General features: G+C 50.6%; 1 protein-coding gene across 2 annotated transcripts in view; it reads left to right on the forward strand.

The window, feature by feature from the left end:
• Positions 1-13,368, forward strand: part of Bpifb1 (BPI fold containing family B, member 1) — a 33,270-nt gene extending 19,902 nt beyond the window's left edge. Inside the window, exons 7-16 of one of the 2 annotated variants that reach the window (NM_001077680.1) lie at positions 1,689-1,752; positions 3,473-3,558; positions 4,904-5,083; positions 5,470-5,523; positions 5,999-6,157; positions 7,284-7,351; positions 8,279-8,324; positions 9,739-9,802; positions 10,593-10,669; positions 13,206-13,366. In NM_001077680.1, coding sequence (NP_001071148.2) covers positions 1,689-1,752; positions 3,473-3,558; positions 4,904-5,083; positions 5,470-5,523; positions 5,999-6,157; positions 7,284-7,351; positions 8,279-8,324; positions 9,739-9,802; positions 10,593-10,669; positions 13,206-13,238 — 831 coding nt within the window. In that variant the 3' untranslated portion in view covers positions 13,239-13,366. Of the gene's footprint in view, positions 1-1,688; positions 1,753-3,472; positions 3,559-4,903; positions 5,084-5,469; positions 5,524-5,998; positions 6,158-7,283; positions 7,352-8,278; positions 8,325-9,738; positions 9,803-10,592; positions 10,670-13,205 lie in introns of both variants that reach the window. The other variant, XM_006235355.4, reaches the window with a different exon arrangement.
• Positions 13,369-16,326: the final 2,958 nt, after the last annotated feature.

Consider the following 16,326-nt stretch of genomic DNA (forward strand, 5'->3'; position numbering starts at 1 on the left):
TTGAATCTCTGATCCTCCTGCCTCCATAGCCCAAGGCATGTGACGAGATAACCAGCAGGTTTTAAATTTTTTATTTTTCTTTTTAAAGACCGAGTTTCTTGAAGTAGGGCCCAGGTGCAAATATTTTCAAAAATTTAGTCAGATTTGTATTTGAATAGAAGAAAAAAAAATTCCCAGCAGAAGAAATGGCATGAACTTGGAATTCTGAGTTAATTCTAACCTGTGTGTTTGCACGGTCACTTGAGGCAGGTTGCAGTGGTCACAGTTGTGGGTCACAGGGTGTGAAGGTCACATGCAGAACAGTCAGGAAAGAAGCTCACTGGGGAAGTAAAGGAGCCCTTTTCCATGTAGACATGACTCATCCAGTCTGTCAGATGTGACTCATCCAGTCCATCAGGACATGCCTGACTCATCCAGTCTGTCAGGACATGACTCATCCAGTCTGTCAGGACGTGACTCATCCAGTGTGTCAGGACGTGACTCACCCAGTCTGTCAGGACATGACTCACCCAGTCTGTCAGGACATGACTCATCCAGTGTGTCAGGACGTGACTCATCCAGTGTGTCAGGATGTGACTCATCCAGTGTGTCAGGACGTGACTCATCCAGTGTGTCAGGACGTGACTCATCCAGTGTGTCAGGACGTGACTCATCCAGTGTGTCAGGATGTGACTCATCCAGTCTGTCAGGACATGACTCATCCAGTCTGTCAGGGCGTGACTCATCCAGTCTGTCAGGACATGGCTCATCAGGACTATCTGAAGGCTCTAAAATGTGATGTCCCATCCCGTCCTAGATTCAAAATCAACGGGCCTGGTGGGATCCCTTTAATACGTTGAAGGGAGTGAAGAATGGGGAGTTGGGGGAGAGGGGGAGCTGCCCCTCTATTCCTTCTCCTCTCTGGGTCATGGGTTGGGAAAGCCAACGGAAGCAAGGAAACATTGTTCCTAAGAAAAGTTAGCATTTCTCAAAACGCACTGCCATCACACAAAAATACTGAAGGGGATGGCCAGCTAGATGGCCCTTCCATTAGAGCAGTCAAAAGCCTGTAGGTCCTAAAGACAGCAAGGTAAACGCTTACTCCTGCCTCCCAGCCCCCTTTCAGCAGAGACACTAAATCCACACTGCTGACTCTGGGAGCTACTGATATATTTTTGTGGGGCTGGGCTGCCGGGTGAGATATTTAGCAGCATCTTTGGCCTCCATCCACTAGATGTCAGTATCGCTCGTCTGCCACATTAGGATAACAAAAAAAATGTCTTGCCAGAGACCAAAATCTTCCCAGGTTGACAGAGAACTCCTTGATGGCACAGGACTGTCTGTTGGGGCTGGAAACTCACCAAAGATACAGAGACTGCTTAGCACTGGGTGGGACGGCCCAGCTGCCCTTCTGTTCTAGAGTCTGACATGGAGGGAGCTGGTTTTGTGGAATGAATAAGTGAATTCTTGGCTTCCTCTAAGGAAGTTGTGGGCTCCTTTGAGCACTTGTGAGTAGCTGGTAGGCACAGTTTGGACACAAGGCAAAGGGCAAACGGTTGGCAAAAGACCTTAGGACAGTTGTGGACGCCGACAGCAAGGTGGGATGGAGATGGGCAAATCTGTGCGTCCTCTAAGAGGACAGCAGGCCCGGGAGGCAGTGGGCGAGGGGCTGGCTCTTCACTAAGAACCCTGACTCTGTGTTCTTGCAGCTGTGCCCTGTGATCCAGCAGGCCTTTGATGACATGTACGAAGACTTCCTGAGGCTGACCACAGGTAAGGGCTCTGCTATCTGCACTGCCTTTCCCTTGACTGCAGGCTTAGCCTTCAGGCCCCACCTTTACCCAGGAGAGACCACCCTCTCAGGTCTGATCAGCACCTTGGGCCAGCACAGGTGAGCGGGCTAAGCCCTGTCCAGGTACTGCAGCTTCAACTTCATGAGCACCTTTTATGTGCAAGTCAGTGGTTCTCAGCCTTCCTAATGCTACGACACTTTACTACGGTTCCTCATGTGGTGACCCCCAACCATGGAAAGGCCATTACTACCTCCTAACTGTAACTTTGCTACTGTTATTAAGCATAATGTAAATTTCTGTGTTTTCTGATGTCTTAGGCAACCCCTGTAAAGGTTTAGATCAACCCCAAGGGGTTGACCCACAAGCTGAAAACCACTGCTCTACTTGAGGCTCAAATACCCAGGTCGGGCTGGGTTAATACCCAGCTCTACCGCTGATTGGCTCCTTGATGTTGGGGGAGTCAATCGACCTCCTGGTCCCCAGTTCCCTCATCTGTAAAGTGAGGCTTACTGCCTCCCAACCTCAGAGGATTATAGTCAACATTTAAAGGTTATAGAAAAGTTCTGGGCATATAGGAGATATTCTGCCTGACACAGAGTTGCTTAAAAATAAATGCAAGCTAGGTGGACAGGCAGATGGACAGACAGATGGGTGGGTGATAGACTGACTATTGTGTGATTCTGAGAGGAGGGGGAAAGGGCAGAGGTGAGCTGTATGTGCAGAGCAAATGTCATTTCCCCTTCCCTGACACTAACAAACAGAAGACATGGACTTCTGTGTTGAGCCTTGTCAATTGATCCTGCTCAACCCCCTCATAATAGAAATCAACAAAGGGGAAGAGCCCATGTTATGATTTAAAGTCTAAAGAAGCACATCAAAGGGTAGCCATAGCAGCATGGGAAGAGAAGAACTAACAACTGAGCTCCTATTGCATATGAGGGCTAAATCCAGGGCTGGGCACTGTAAATTCACCATCTCACTTCCTCAGTGCACTCAGTCATCCAACTGCACACATAGGGAAACTGAGGCACGTGGTATATGCCACCTCCGAGCTCACATGTGTGTGTGTGCATGCATGTGAGAGAGACAGAGAGACAGACAGACACACACACACAGAGAGAGAGAGAGAGAGAGAGAGAGAGAGAGAGAGAGAGAGAGAGAGAGAGAGAGAGAAACAGATCAGATCGAAGGCTAAAAGACACTAATGCTATGGGAATCCCTAAGTCTATCTAGCTGCTCTGTTCTCAGTGACAGGGGCTGGAGCAGGACAGGGACAGGCCATACACTCATTCTCCACCCAACATCTGGGCAGATGAGATGTCTCTACCAACCGTCCACCAAGTAAAGGGAAACCAAGGCAAACACAGATGATGGGCGAACTAATGAGTGCACACCAGAGTTGGATCCCAGCCCCTGCCTGCCTTGAGGAGTGGGTTACAATGAGGTGGGGGGAAGCGCAGGCTTTAAACACCACTTCAGGTTTGGCATAGAAGTGCATGTGTTCCGGTTATACACGTAACCGTCTAGCTCTGTACGGGTGTTTTGAATGACCCTTGCAATGATTGCCATGGTTACCACCAACAGCATCATTTCTCCTGACTCTGGCAGTGCCCCTAACTGCCAGAAAGAAGAAGTGGTAGGAAATCACCCCACCCGACCGCACCCTCCACCCTCACAACCTTTCTTCTTGCCCTGAGTAGCACCCATTGCCCTCAGCCCTGGAGCCCTGGAGTTTGACCTTCTGTCTCCTGCCATCCAGGACAGTAACATCCTGTTCAACCTGAAGGTGAGTGTCCGGACCTCAGAGCAAACTGGGGACATAGGTTAGGGAACAGCTCTTTTTCTGTGACCACCCAGGGACCAACATCTACACATCATCAGGGCATGTAGTCAATGGCATCCTATGAAAGCCAGCAGGTAGAACATTATGTCTCCCTAGGGTCTGTGTGTGCATGGGTCCCTGGGTCTTTCTCTCAGTAAGCTCATGCTCAATCCCAAACTTCTGATGACACTGCAACATGGGCTCAGGACAGAGGCATCCTCAAGGAATACACAGCTCTAACTCCCAGACTTATGGCTCCCTGGCTGTGTAGCTCTAGGCAGGTTTCTCCTCTCTGTCTCCATGGCTGTGGTTATAGTTAGGAGACAATGAGATGAGACTGCACTGGCTTCCCAGACAGGGGATGCTTTGTAACAACGGACTTCTGTAAAACTCCCACACTGCACATCCCGTGCATGGTGCGAGTCCCAGACAGGTTCTCAAGAGTCTTGGAAACCACAGCATGAGATGGCTCCATCTGCTCTTTTACAGCTTGAATCCTCCCTTCACCCAAAGGGCTTAAGCCGTTGAAACCTAAGTGAAAAGCAGGCATTCTGGTTACAAGCTAGGCACAGGTAGCATGCGGCCACAGTCCTGGGTGCTCTGAAGATGGGAGGCAAAAGGCTCGTTTGAGCTCAGGCATTAGGGGCCAGTCCGGGGAAGCATAAGGATATACCATCTCTTTAAACGTGAGACAGAAGGACAGAGGGAAGGATGGAAGAAGAAATAGGGACAGGGAAGAAGGGAGGGTAGAGGACTAAGGGACTCAGGAGGGGGGCTGCCAGGTCCCTGACAAGCCATTGTTTTCATCAATCTCAACTTCCTGACACGAATGCAAAGATGGGAAACAGGCAGAATGGTACCTGCCTTAGTCTATTTTGTGTTGCCAGAACACAGTACCTGAGTGATTTGTAAACATTAGAAGTTGACTAGGTTTGAGGTCCTGGAAGCCAGAAATCCAAGAATATGATGCATCTTCTGGTGCAGGCCTCCATGCTGCATCAGCCTGTGGTGGAAGACACAAGAGTTGGGGAGGGCAAGAGCAAGGGCAGCCAGGAGTGGAGCTTAGTTTCACAATGGTCAACTCCCACCTCCAGTAGCTAGGCCACTCCTATAACAACACTAACCGTTGATCAAGGCCCAGTCACCTCCTGAAGGAGGTCTCTTAACCCTGTTGTACTGGGACGAGGTTTCCATCATGGGAACTTTGGGAGACACCTTCCCCTCAGCCCGGTTGTTTCCTTCCAGTTGATAACAGGCTACAGTGTGTTACCAAGGTCCTCAAACAGTGCCTTGCTCTTTGCCTCTTCAGGCCAAGCTGCTGGACTCACAGGCAAGGGTAACCAACTGGTTCAACGGCTCTGCGACTCCTCTGATGGAGACCACCCCAGACAGGGCCCCTTTCAGCCTGACTGTGAGGCAGGACCTAGTGAATGCCATTGTGACCACCCTGATCCCCCAGGAGGAGCTTGTAATCCTGCTCAGATTCGTGGTAAGCCACACTGTGGTGGTAGGATGACTTTCCCCCCATGCCATCTGCCCACCAAAGGGAGACCTGAGGTGGGAATTCCCAGTAATGATCAGCTCTGCCTGATTCTGAGGTTCAATGCTAGAGCCAAAGGCTTCCCTGAACACCCACCTTGGGCCCTGGTTCTGCCTTCAGAGACCAGATGTATCTGTATCCTCCTCCAAATATCCTGGGGGAGCTTCAGGGCACTCTGGATACTGAGGAACTCAGAGATGGTGCCTGTACCCCAATATCACAGACCATTAACTGATCAGGGTCCTCATTTCTCCTGAGCCTGGGTGCCAACACATACTCTGATCCTATTACTGAAGCATGATTAGTGCAATTGACTCACAGCCCTTGCCCTCCAGATTCCTGATGTGGCCCGCCAGTTACAGATGGACATCAAGGAGATCAATGCAGAGGTGAGTCTGTTTGCCCCCTGGAGCCTGCTAGGTGTTTGCCGACTCTGTCCATGGGTCTCTGCAGGATGGAATGGATGTGGGCTCCTCTTTTCTTTCCCACTATGGGGACTAGGACTCCTAGAAGCCCAGAGACTTCTTCAGTCAAGCAGAGAAGCTTGAAATTGATGATTTCTGGGTGACAAGCCATTTCCTGGGCAGTCCCCTGCCCCAGACGAAAGGGTTGGGTCAGAGTAGAACAGCAATCACATGCAGTTTGGAGAAATGCAGGGAAAGGCAGACAAGGGATTGGAGCTGGGTGATGGGGGCAACTCTAAGCCCTGCTTCAGGCTACGAAACCAGAGAACATCCCCGAAGGGAAGTGGTACTCCACACAGGAAGTGTGAGTGGGAAGGACAGAGGCTGGAGTACCAAGAAACACCACAGGAGACACAAAGGACCTCTGCGCTGTGATCGGATGTGTGTGATGTCTTTCCAGGCAGCCAACAAGTTGGGGCCCACCCAGATGTTGAAGATCTTCACTCACAGCACCCCCCATATTGTGCTGAATGAGGGCGGTGCCACGGCAGCCCAAAGTGTTGTACTGGAAGTGTTCCCCACCAATACAGATGTCCGACCCTTCTTCTCTCTCGGCATTGTGAGTTTAAGTGTCTGTGGCTCGGGACAAAGACTGGAGGTTGCCCTGTTCATTATTATGAACTGGGGTATCACCCAGTAGTGTGGGGAGGAGGGGAAGTGATGAACCAAGAGTCAAAAACTTTGGGGATCTATCAGCTAGTCACTAACACCAGCAGCCCCTAGGGATAGAGGGACCATAACACCCATCAAGGCAGCTACCTTCCAGCTAGGGGCATTTTCTAGAGAATGAGCAATATTCAGCAGCTGAGAGGCAGCCCCACGCCCTGGAAGGAAGGGATGGGTCAGCATAGGACAGCAAGCACATGCAGCTAAGAGAAATGCAGAGGAAGGCAGAGAAGACTAGAGAAGGGTCCAGTCATAGGTAGGCTCTGAGTAGCGAGGCAAACCAGGCTTACCCTAAGGGGCAAGCAGTACCTGTGAGTAGGAGGGGCTGACTCCTCCTTAGAGCGGTGTCTCTGTGGGCGGCTCTGCACCACAGCACTTCAGGGCTGCCTTTCACACACTACAGACTTATTGGTACCTCCCAGAGAGCTCATCTTGGCATTCTGGCCTCGAAGTGAAAGACAGTGGGAGCCTACTTCCCAGACCAACCATACTCCCTGATGACCACTCCATGGCCAATGGGAGGCACTGCGGGAGAAATTGGTTCTCTTGGCTCCACTGCAATGGGGCTCCACACTCAGCCCCCTGCGTCGAGCTGATGCAAGTCTTCAGCTCTGAATGGCAAACCTGACTTAGCCTCTGAGCTTTGTGATCCTACTCACAATACTCAAGACTTACCAGAGCTGCTGGCCTCCTCTGCCCTTCAGTCACTTCCCGTGTACACCAGGGGACTGATAGGACCCAATCAAGGAGTGGTAGGGCTTATTGAAGAAGACGCTTGAACTGCCTGAGACACTGAAGCAGGCAGTGCGCTGACTGTTGGCAGTGTCATCCCCAAGCCTTCAGTGGCACCTGTGAAACAGGGGCTAGGGCATGGAAAGTGAGATCAGAGAGGTCAAACTTTTCCCAAGGTCACAGAGCCAGTAGCCCAGATCACCTTGACTCCAGTCTTCCCTGTATAACCCTCCCTCTAGATGCAGTTTCTCTTATTTTAAAACGGGGCCTGGGCTGTCTTGTTGCAGGAAGCCAGTTATGAAGCTCAGTTTTTCATAGCAGAAAACCGACTTATGCTCAACTTCAATAACGTCAGGTAAGCTGCTGAGCTGCCCAGTGCTATGGGTTTCTCTAATCCACCACCAGGGGGCACCAGAGAGGGCTGATGGCAGAAGGCTTCCTTGCCAGGTCTGGCCTGCCTTAAGGGTTGAATTCCAAATGGAAAATAAAGGGACTCTACAGGAGCCACAGAGCAAGCTAATCCCACCACTGGGCTGGCCACCACTGGGCTGGCCACCACTGGACTGGCCTGCATGCACCACCCCAGGCTTCAAACAACCCATTCTGAAATTTTTCAAAACAAAACCAGTAACAGCCTAGATACTAAACCCTTGGGGCCCAGCAATGAAGTGACCTCTCTGCCCCTGCCAGTCCTGCAAAGTCTACCACCTTCTGTCCCAGAATGAGCTCAGGGACTCCAACTGGAGACTCTGGCAATAAAGTTAGGCTCAGGGGAACATTCTGACCAGCCCATATGGGGTGAGATAATAGCTAGGTGTCAGATGATAGATGATGGATGATAGATAGATAGATAGATAGATAGATAGATAGATAGATAGACAGACAGACAGACAGACAGACAGACAGACAGACAGATAGAAGATAAGACAGAGCAAGAGAGGGAGAGGGGGAGAGCAGAAATATAAAATCAAACAATCCTGTCACCCAGGCTGGCATTTCTATACAAGTGGTTGAATGGGAATTAGGGGCACCGCTCCCAGAAAGGACTGGAGCTAACTAGTACAGCAAACCTCCCCCATTCCTGGGTGATTTTCTGTCTTAGTCCTTCTGGCCACCATCTAGCCTCTTTAGAATGTGAACGCCATGAAGCAAAGACTTTCCCTGCTTCACCATTGTCACGTGAAAGCCTGCCTGTGCCTTGCCCATAGCAGGTCCTCAATAAACCAACAGTTATTGACAAGAGATTCCAAGGGACCACTCTCATGGGCTTCTTCTGTTACAGTATCGAGCGCATCAAGCTGATGATCTCGGATATCAAACTGTTCGATGTAAGTATCAACAGATCATCTCTAAGGGAACTGGGGCCAGAACGGGCCATTCTAAAATGAGACATGCCCCAGGATTTGCTTTGAAAGACCTATCATGGGAAATCCTGGGCTGGGCTGGTGGGCTCCTCACGGCCCTCCAAAGCCTAGCCTGCCGGCTCCCGTTTCTACTGAGCACCCACTATACGCAGATATAGCTGAGAACACCAACCGTGTATAAATGTGCACCACACTCTCTACTATAAAACAAAGCCCTCTACTGACCCCGGCAGTCTCTCTCCTCTGGTCCTCGGTGTCCCACGTCCCTAGGCTGAACCAGAGTGCTCAGCTGGGCTGGCTCTTGTCTCCAGCTTTGGGGTTTCCTTCGTTTTGTTTTATTTTGTTGTTGTTGTTGTTGCTGCTGCTGCTGCTGTTGCTGTTGTATTGTGTTGTTGTTGTTGCTGCTGCTGCTGTTGCTGTTGTATTGTGTTGTTGTTGTTGTTGCTGCTGCTGCTGTTGTATTGTGTTGTTGTTGTTGCTGCTGCTGCTGCTGTTGCTGTCATATTGTGTTGTTGCTGTTGTTGTTGCTGCTGCTGTTGTTGTTGCTGTCGTATTGTGTTGTTGCTGTTGTTGTTGCTGCTGCTGTTGTTGCTGTTGTATTGTGTTGCTGCTGCTGCTGCTGTTGTTGCTGTTGTTGTTGTTGCTGCTGCTGTTGTTGTTGCTGTCGTATGTGTTGTTGCTGTTGTTGTTGCTGCTGCTGCTGTTGTTGCTGTTGTATTGTGTTGTTGCTGTTGTTGCTGCTGCTGCTGTTGTTGCTGTTGTATTGTGTTGTTGCTATTGTTGTTGCTGTTGTTGTTGCTGTTGCTGTTGTATTGTGTTGTTGCTATTGTTGTTGCTGTTGTTGTTGTTGTTGTTGCTGTTGTTGTTGCTGCTGTTGTTGTTTTGTGTTGTTGCTGTTGTAGGTTGTGGGATTCGTTTGTTGTTTGTTTGAGGCAGGTTCTCACTATGAAGCTCTGGCTAGCCTGGAATTCACTATGTACATCAAGCTGGCCTTGAAACTCAGGTCAATCCTCCTGCCTCTGCCTTCTGGCTGCTGGGATTGTAGGTCCTCATTACCCCAGCTGACCCTCCATTGGTTTCTATGGCATTTTGTTAGGAAAGCAATAGTTTACTGCAAGATTTGTGAAAATCTGGACATCTGGACTCTCTTCAAAAGCAGAAGTCTCTTGGGTGCTTCCAGATGAAAAAGCTCCCTGAGGGTAGAGTTCTCAATGAGCCACACCCCAGAGCGGTGACGGCTTCGGCCTATAGGAGACCTGGTATTCCAACAATGACTGCTGGATGCTTTTGTCCTGGGGGTGGGGGGCAAGTCAGGAAACCAGAAATGGCCCTGAGGACCTGGCAGTCAGCCTTGTAATGGCATCCCTCTCCCTCACAGCCTGAAGTCCTGAAGGACACTCTGACCAAGATCCTTGAGTACACATTGCTGCCCAATGAGAATGGTGAGTCCCTCAGGCCTTGAGGCCCTCTCCTAGGCTGCTGAGCCTTCTGTCTTTACCCAGGATCCCTTTTATCACAGCCCACCCATCTTCTAAGCCTGGTTCAAATTCTTCCTGCTCCAGGGAGCCTTCCTAGTGACCGCCTGGAGAAGACCTCTCCTGCCTAACATCCCCTCAACAGCCTGGCCTTAGGCCAGCTCTGAAGCAGGCAGACACCAGGTTCATAGGGCCAGCTGGAACCAGATGCAAACAGACAGCTAGACCTCACTCAAGGGGCCTTAGGCAGACTGAGCTCAAGTCCCCAACCCCTCTTGCTGGCTTTGAACAAGCTCCCTGATCCTCCTGAGCCTTGGGCTCTCTCTGTGAAAAGGGTAAATAAGAGTACTTTCCTCAGAGGTGGGGAAGGAGATGGTATATGTCAGGGGTGGGGAGAGCTGCTACCCTGTGACAGCATCACCATGTGTCAGGGGTGGGGAGAGCTGGTACCTATAACATCATCACCTTTTTAATTTGCTTTACTAGAGTAGGAAATCTCAGGTGGAGAAACTTCTGCAGTGGGTGATGGGAGCCATGAATGTTCTTGAACAAGTGTTAAAGAATGTGAGGTGCACTGTGGGACAACCAGAAGCTGCTGCCAGAGGGCCAGATAGGGCTGGATGGATGCTGGAGTACAGGCCAGGCAAGCAGAAGGAAGGACCGGACCAGGTCTTGTGTGCCAGATTCCAGACTCGCCACCAGGAAGTGCAAGCGTGCCTAATGGCCCGCCACCCTCTGACAACATTTGTTATTTCAGGCAAACTGAGGACTGGAATCCCCATGTCAATGCCCAAGGCCTTGGGGTATGAGAAAGCCATGTGGTCTGTGAGCAAGGTGAGAGGCATGTGGGAATAAAAAGCTGTCTGGGCTGGGAGTGGCCCACAGTTCGCCCCTGGCCCTGTGGTCGCCTGTCGGGTGTGGGCCACCACCTATGCAGGAATATGTCTCCTCGCTGTAATGTGTGCTGGGCGTGGCTCCTCGTGCTTCCAGCTGTAGAAACAGATAATGCTGTCCCCCTGGAAGAGCCCACATTCTAGCAAGAGGGACACCTATGTCAACTAATAGGCAGCACGAGTAAATAAGGGCTGGGAGGGAAGAGAAGGCAGGCTCGGAAGAGAAGGCAGTGGTGGAAAGGGGATGCTGGCTTTGATAGGATAGACAGGGAACTCCTCTCTGGAAAGGCATTATGTGCTGGCATCTGAAAAGCAAGATGGTGAACCCAGTGGATAGAGGGAGGAGTGTCATATCAAAGGGACCGGGAAGTCCAAAGGCTCTGAGGCAGGAAAGATGGTCAGGAGGTCTAGGGCACGAGGTGGCATCCAAGGACTGCATATCTCAAGTTACTTACGTACTCACACTCACTCACTCACACTCACACACACACACACACACACACACACACACAGAAAGAGAGAGACTCACACACTCTCTCACACACACACACTCACAGAGAGAGAGACTCACACACACTCTCTCTCTTTCTCTCTCTCTCTCACACACACACACTCAGAGAGAGAGACTCTCTCTCACACTCACACACACACACTCACAGAGAGAGAGAGACTCACACACTCTCTCACACACACACTCACACACGCACAGAGAGAGACTCTCTCTCTGTCACACACACACATACACACACACAAACACATACACACACACATACACACACATACACACACATACACACACATACACACACACATACACACACATACACACACATACACACACACATACACACACATACACACACACATACACACACACATACACACACACATACACATACACACACACACACACACACACACAACTGTGTGGCTAAGTGACCATTGCCTGAGCAGACCAGAGTTCCTGCTCAGTTCTCCATGCTGATGTCCCCAGTGTCTAACATGTGCTAACGGCTTAGTAAATGGTTGGTGAGCAGGTAACAACCCTGGCCTCCGCTAGAAAAGGGGCTGTAGCAGTGTCGGGCACTTCATACCCACTGTCAGCCCTAACAGCGATGTCCACACCAGCTCTGCTGTCAGCCTCACACCGAGCCCCAGAGGTGGGTCCTGGTATGATCTCCCCTTACAGATGGGGAAACTGACACTCGGTGGCACAAAGATATTTTTCCAAAACCACACACCTACTGGTGGCACTATTGACACCTGCCCCAATAGCCTCTTACTTTAGCCTGAACTTCTGCATGAGCCAGTCAGTAAAGTGCCCGTCTTGGTCGGCTGGCTGGTGGCCATTTATTAAGCACCTATGATGTGCAGACATTGTCCACAACAACGTACAAGGCAGAAAAAAGCCCTCTGGCTCCTCAGAACTTCAACCTAATTTAGAGGGGCAGATGCTCAGCCCTGCCCTACAGAGGCATTCTGGGCCAAGCCTGTGACCCCTGTAAGTCCCTATTCTCCCCCAAGCTGCCCATCAGGACCACTGAGCTCCTGAGCCATTTAATCGTAGAGAAATCCCCAGACCTAAGCTATGCCCCCATCTCCAAATGTCCTGCGTGGCTCTGTTGTTTCCTCTGTAGCCAACAATGCCCTGGTTCTGCAGCAGGGAGACACCACACATTTGAATTATGGGAAGAGGGTGGAGAAGAAGCAGTAAGTAGATGGGAGTTAAAGCCAGTGTGTGCAAGGAGCCAGAACAACACGGGCGACAAGGGCCATGTGATTACTGCTCACCGCTACTTTGCTGAGAGCCGTGAAGAGATCAGAATACAGTCTTTTTGGTGTGCTTTATTAATTTACATTCCAAATGTTACCCTCCTTCCTGGTTCCCCCTCCAAGGGTTCTTTACCCAGTCCCGCTTCCCCTTTGCCTCTGAGAGGGTGCTCCCTCCACTTGACTCATCCACCCACACCTCACTCTCCACCCCAGTCCCCCTTCCTGAGGCATCAAGTTTCTATGGATTAGGCACATCCTCTCCACTGAGGCCAGACAAAGCACCTCTGCTGCGTATGTGCCAGGGCATAGATCAGAGCAAGTTTTATCATTACACTTAGTTTGGTTTTGATTTCTTTTTAAAGAGACGGTTGTTTAAAACTCAGGTGCCCCGGTCTCTCTGGAGACAGACAGGAATCTACTTTTTTAATATTTCTTTGCATACTACTGTGGACTGGGGACAACTGTCCTACACAGTCCAGCCACTGCACACAAATACTTTGCCTGGGCCACGGATTGCTGAAAGATATTACTGTTTACATACAAACCCTTCACTTATGGCCTTGTTATGAACTCTGCACGAGTATGTTCCCCCACCCCAGGGCTTGCATCATGGAGGACAAAAGCAGGGCAACCCCCAAAAAAGCAGGAAGTGAACCCCAAAGCAAAGGTGAAAGCTAACCAGTTCGCCTCCCCTTCAATTCCAGGGTGCCCTCAAGCTCACTCCAGCCTCCTCCTAGGACCCTGGCTCTCCTCCCTCCTGATGAAGACCTGGACAGTAGCAGCCAGCCCCGGCCAGGTCCCAGCTGGGAATGTGGAAGCCTGCCATGTAGACTATTCCCCTGCAATTAATAAACACTTGCCAGTGGCTCCTGTTGTCGGGGTGGCTTTGTCCAGCATGGGAGTCACTCCACCTCTGGCAGGCCTAGGATGTGGACAGAGACGTGAGGGTGGGGTTCAGACACCTCTGAGCCGACCTGAACAAGTCTTTGTCATATGGAGACGGCATGACCACAGAGGACTAGTAGCTGTGGTTGGGATCACCTCCCTTGGGTGGCTTACAGATCGGGAGACACACACTTTGTTGATCTTGTTGGTATGGTGGGTCATATGCTTTCTGAGCCCTGTTCTGGTGACAGACAAACAGGATGCAGCTTCTCCTAGGTGGGCTCCTGTGCCCTTTTCAGTCAAGTGGGGAGAATCATGGTTCTCACGTGGCAGAGCTGGGGGGACAATCAAATGAGGCACTCAGCCAGTGGCTCTGTGACACCTCAGGGAACACCTTATCACCAAGACCTTTCCTACTCAGACACATATGACAGCCACTGTCTCCGTGGTTTCTCTGAAGCCCCAAGGTTCTGGGACAAGACAAAAGGCATCTATTCGTTAAGCCTGGGTTGTTCCCCACCCCCAGCCACAGCCTTCAGGAAGACAGGGGTAGTGTCTGGTTAAGGGACAGTACTCAGTGTCAGAGGACATTTCTTTTTTTTTTTTTTTTTTCTTTTTTTCGGAGCTGGGGACCGAACCCAGGGCCTTCCGCTTGCTAGGCAAGCGCTCTACCACTGAGCTAAATCCCCAACCCCCAGAGGACATTTCTGCCATACCTCTGGTCTGTAGTGCCACCTGGTCACCATAAGGCACTTTGTTCCACCCCATGTGATCACCAGATTTGAATGTTGAAACATGAAGACTCCCCTAACATAGCTATGGCCAAGGCGCCTCAGGTCCATCATCCCCTGGAGCCTCCGAGGGTGGCAGATGAAGATCCTTACTCCCTGGGCCAGGGGCAGCTCTGGGTCCAATCTGACCTCTGGCCCCCAGGCCTCCCACAGGAAGGAACTTGGGCACCCACAGCAGCTGGTCGCATCCTTGTCCCCACTGTTGTGTGGGCCATCTCCTAGATCCACTCTGCTCAAATCTAGGTATCAGCCTCCTGCTGGTACCAAGACCATTTGTTTCATGTCGGATGTCGGTAACACTAGAGGGATCGTAGAGCTCACCCGCCACCTACCTTCCCCACAGCCTATGCAACACTCTCCCCTCACCCAGCGCATGTCACTGCCTCTTCTTTCAGACTCCTTCCTCATCCACCATCCTCTGTGCTCTGCTTTCCCTGTGAAAGACAAGAAACTGTTTCTGCGCTGACCTGCATTTGACAGGACTCTGACACTGCCATCCCTGACCCAGAGACAGGGGACCCTAGAGGCAGGAGTTCTCAAATCCCACAGGCGGGGCTCTGAGCCTCTGCATCCTTCCTCAACAGAAAGGGTGAAAACTCTTCTTAAATCTGAGTCTCAGAAACAGTAGAGAGAGAATTCCAGGTTATACCTTATAAACTGCCCCTAAGTGACACCCATCTGTATGACTCTAGCTCCTCAGAAGGCTGCGACAGGAGGATTATTAGTTGGAGACCAACCTAGGCTACATCACAAGAACACGTTTCAAAACAAGGCTTGAGCCTGGAGAGAGAGATCCATGGTGAGGACCACTGGCTGCCCTCCCAGAGGAGCTGGGTTCAGTTCCCAGAACCCACATCATGGCTCACAACTGGATCTCCAGTGCCAGGGGACCTGGTGCCTTCTTCCGGCCTAGTGTGTGCCAAGCATATGTATTGTCATACTGAGATAAATACAGGCAAAACACCCACACATTAAATTTAAAAAACAAACAAACAAACTTCACCCTTTGAGATGGAGAGGTGGGTCAGAGATTAAAAACATCCACTGCTCTCACAGAGGACCTAGAACCTATATCAAGCACTCACACCCATGTGTAACTACAGTTCCAGGGACTCTGGCGCCCTCTGGCTGCCAAAGCACATGCTCACATACACATAAATTTAAAAAAAAAAAATCTTAAAATAGAGAACCTAGTCTTCTCTAACATATCCCACCAAATCCTGTGAATTTTCGCTGCTGATTTGTTCTGTTGGCTGAAGGAAGAGACGCTTCTGAACAAGCCAGGGTCAGCCTCACGCTTCCTGTGTATCTGCTGCCTCCTGGAACTTCGTCTTCCACCAGCTCCCAAGCCTGAACCTCCAGGTTGAAAACTGGAACTCCTGAGGAAAGGATGGGGAAGGAAGGGGAGAGATGGTGTAATGATATCGTAATCTCAAAAAAAAAAAAACAAGTTTAAAACGAGAGATAAAAGGAAATTGGAGCTAACACCTGTTCTGCTTGTACTGAGTTGTAAAGGAGAAAATTCAGCTGAAAATGCCAAGACAACTGGAGATAGTTGGTGGTGGTCACACCACCCGTAATGAAGGAGCCACGCTCACATGGTTGGGTGCATGCAGGAGCATGGGTTGCTGGGTTCCTGCAAGGCAGGGCCTCCATACAGGTAGGTGACAGAGAGCTCAGTCATGGAACTGCTGTGGCAGAACCACCAAATCTCTGGGCCCTTTCTGGGCCCTAACATCAAACCCCATCTCTCTCTGGCATGCTACCTGACCTGATGGAGGCACTCACTCCTGTCTCTCAGTTCCCTTGTGTAAGAATTAGAATGATCATAACGGGTCGTTAGCCCTTCCTGTGCACCAGGCCTGCAACTCCACAGTTGCTGCTATGCTGACCGCTGACCTTCACCATCCCCAAAGCCATCTGTAGGACTATCGTCTTCTGAGTGGAGCTTAGAAGGAAATGAACACAGTTTTTTCTCCATTCCTCAGATCCCACATAGTCGAAGCAACCATTTAGGACCTGTCTGCACCTTTGGTGACCACATCTGGGTAGAAATGAGATAAGAGCCTGGGTGACATACAGAGGAAGGACATGGGAAGGGCAGGAACAAGGTGGACACTGCCAGCTTCATCTTCGCCCCTCACCTGCT

This window comes from Rattus norvegicus, chromosome 3 (genome assembly GCF_036323735.1).
Source record: "Rattus norvegicus strain BN/NHsdMcwi chromosome 3, GRCr8, whole genome shotgun sequence".
NCBI classification, from domain to species: domain Eukaryota; kingdom Metazoa; phylum Chordata; class Mammalia; order Rodentia; family Muridae; genus Rattus; species Rattus norvegicus.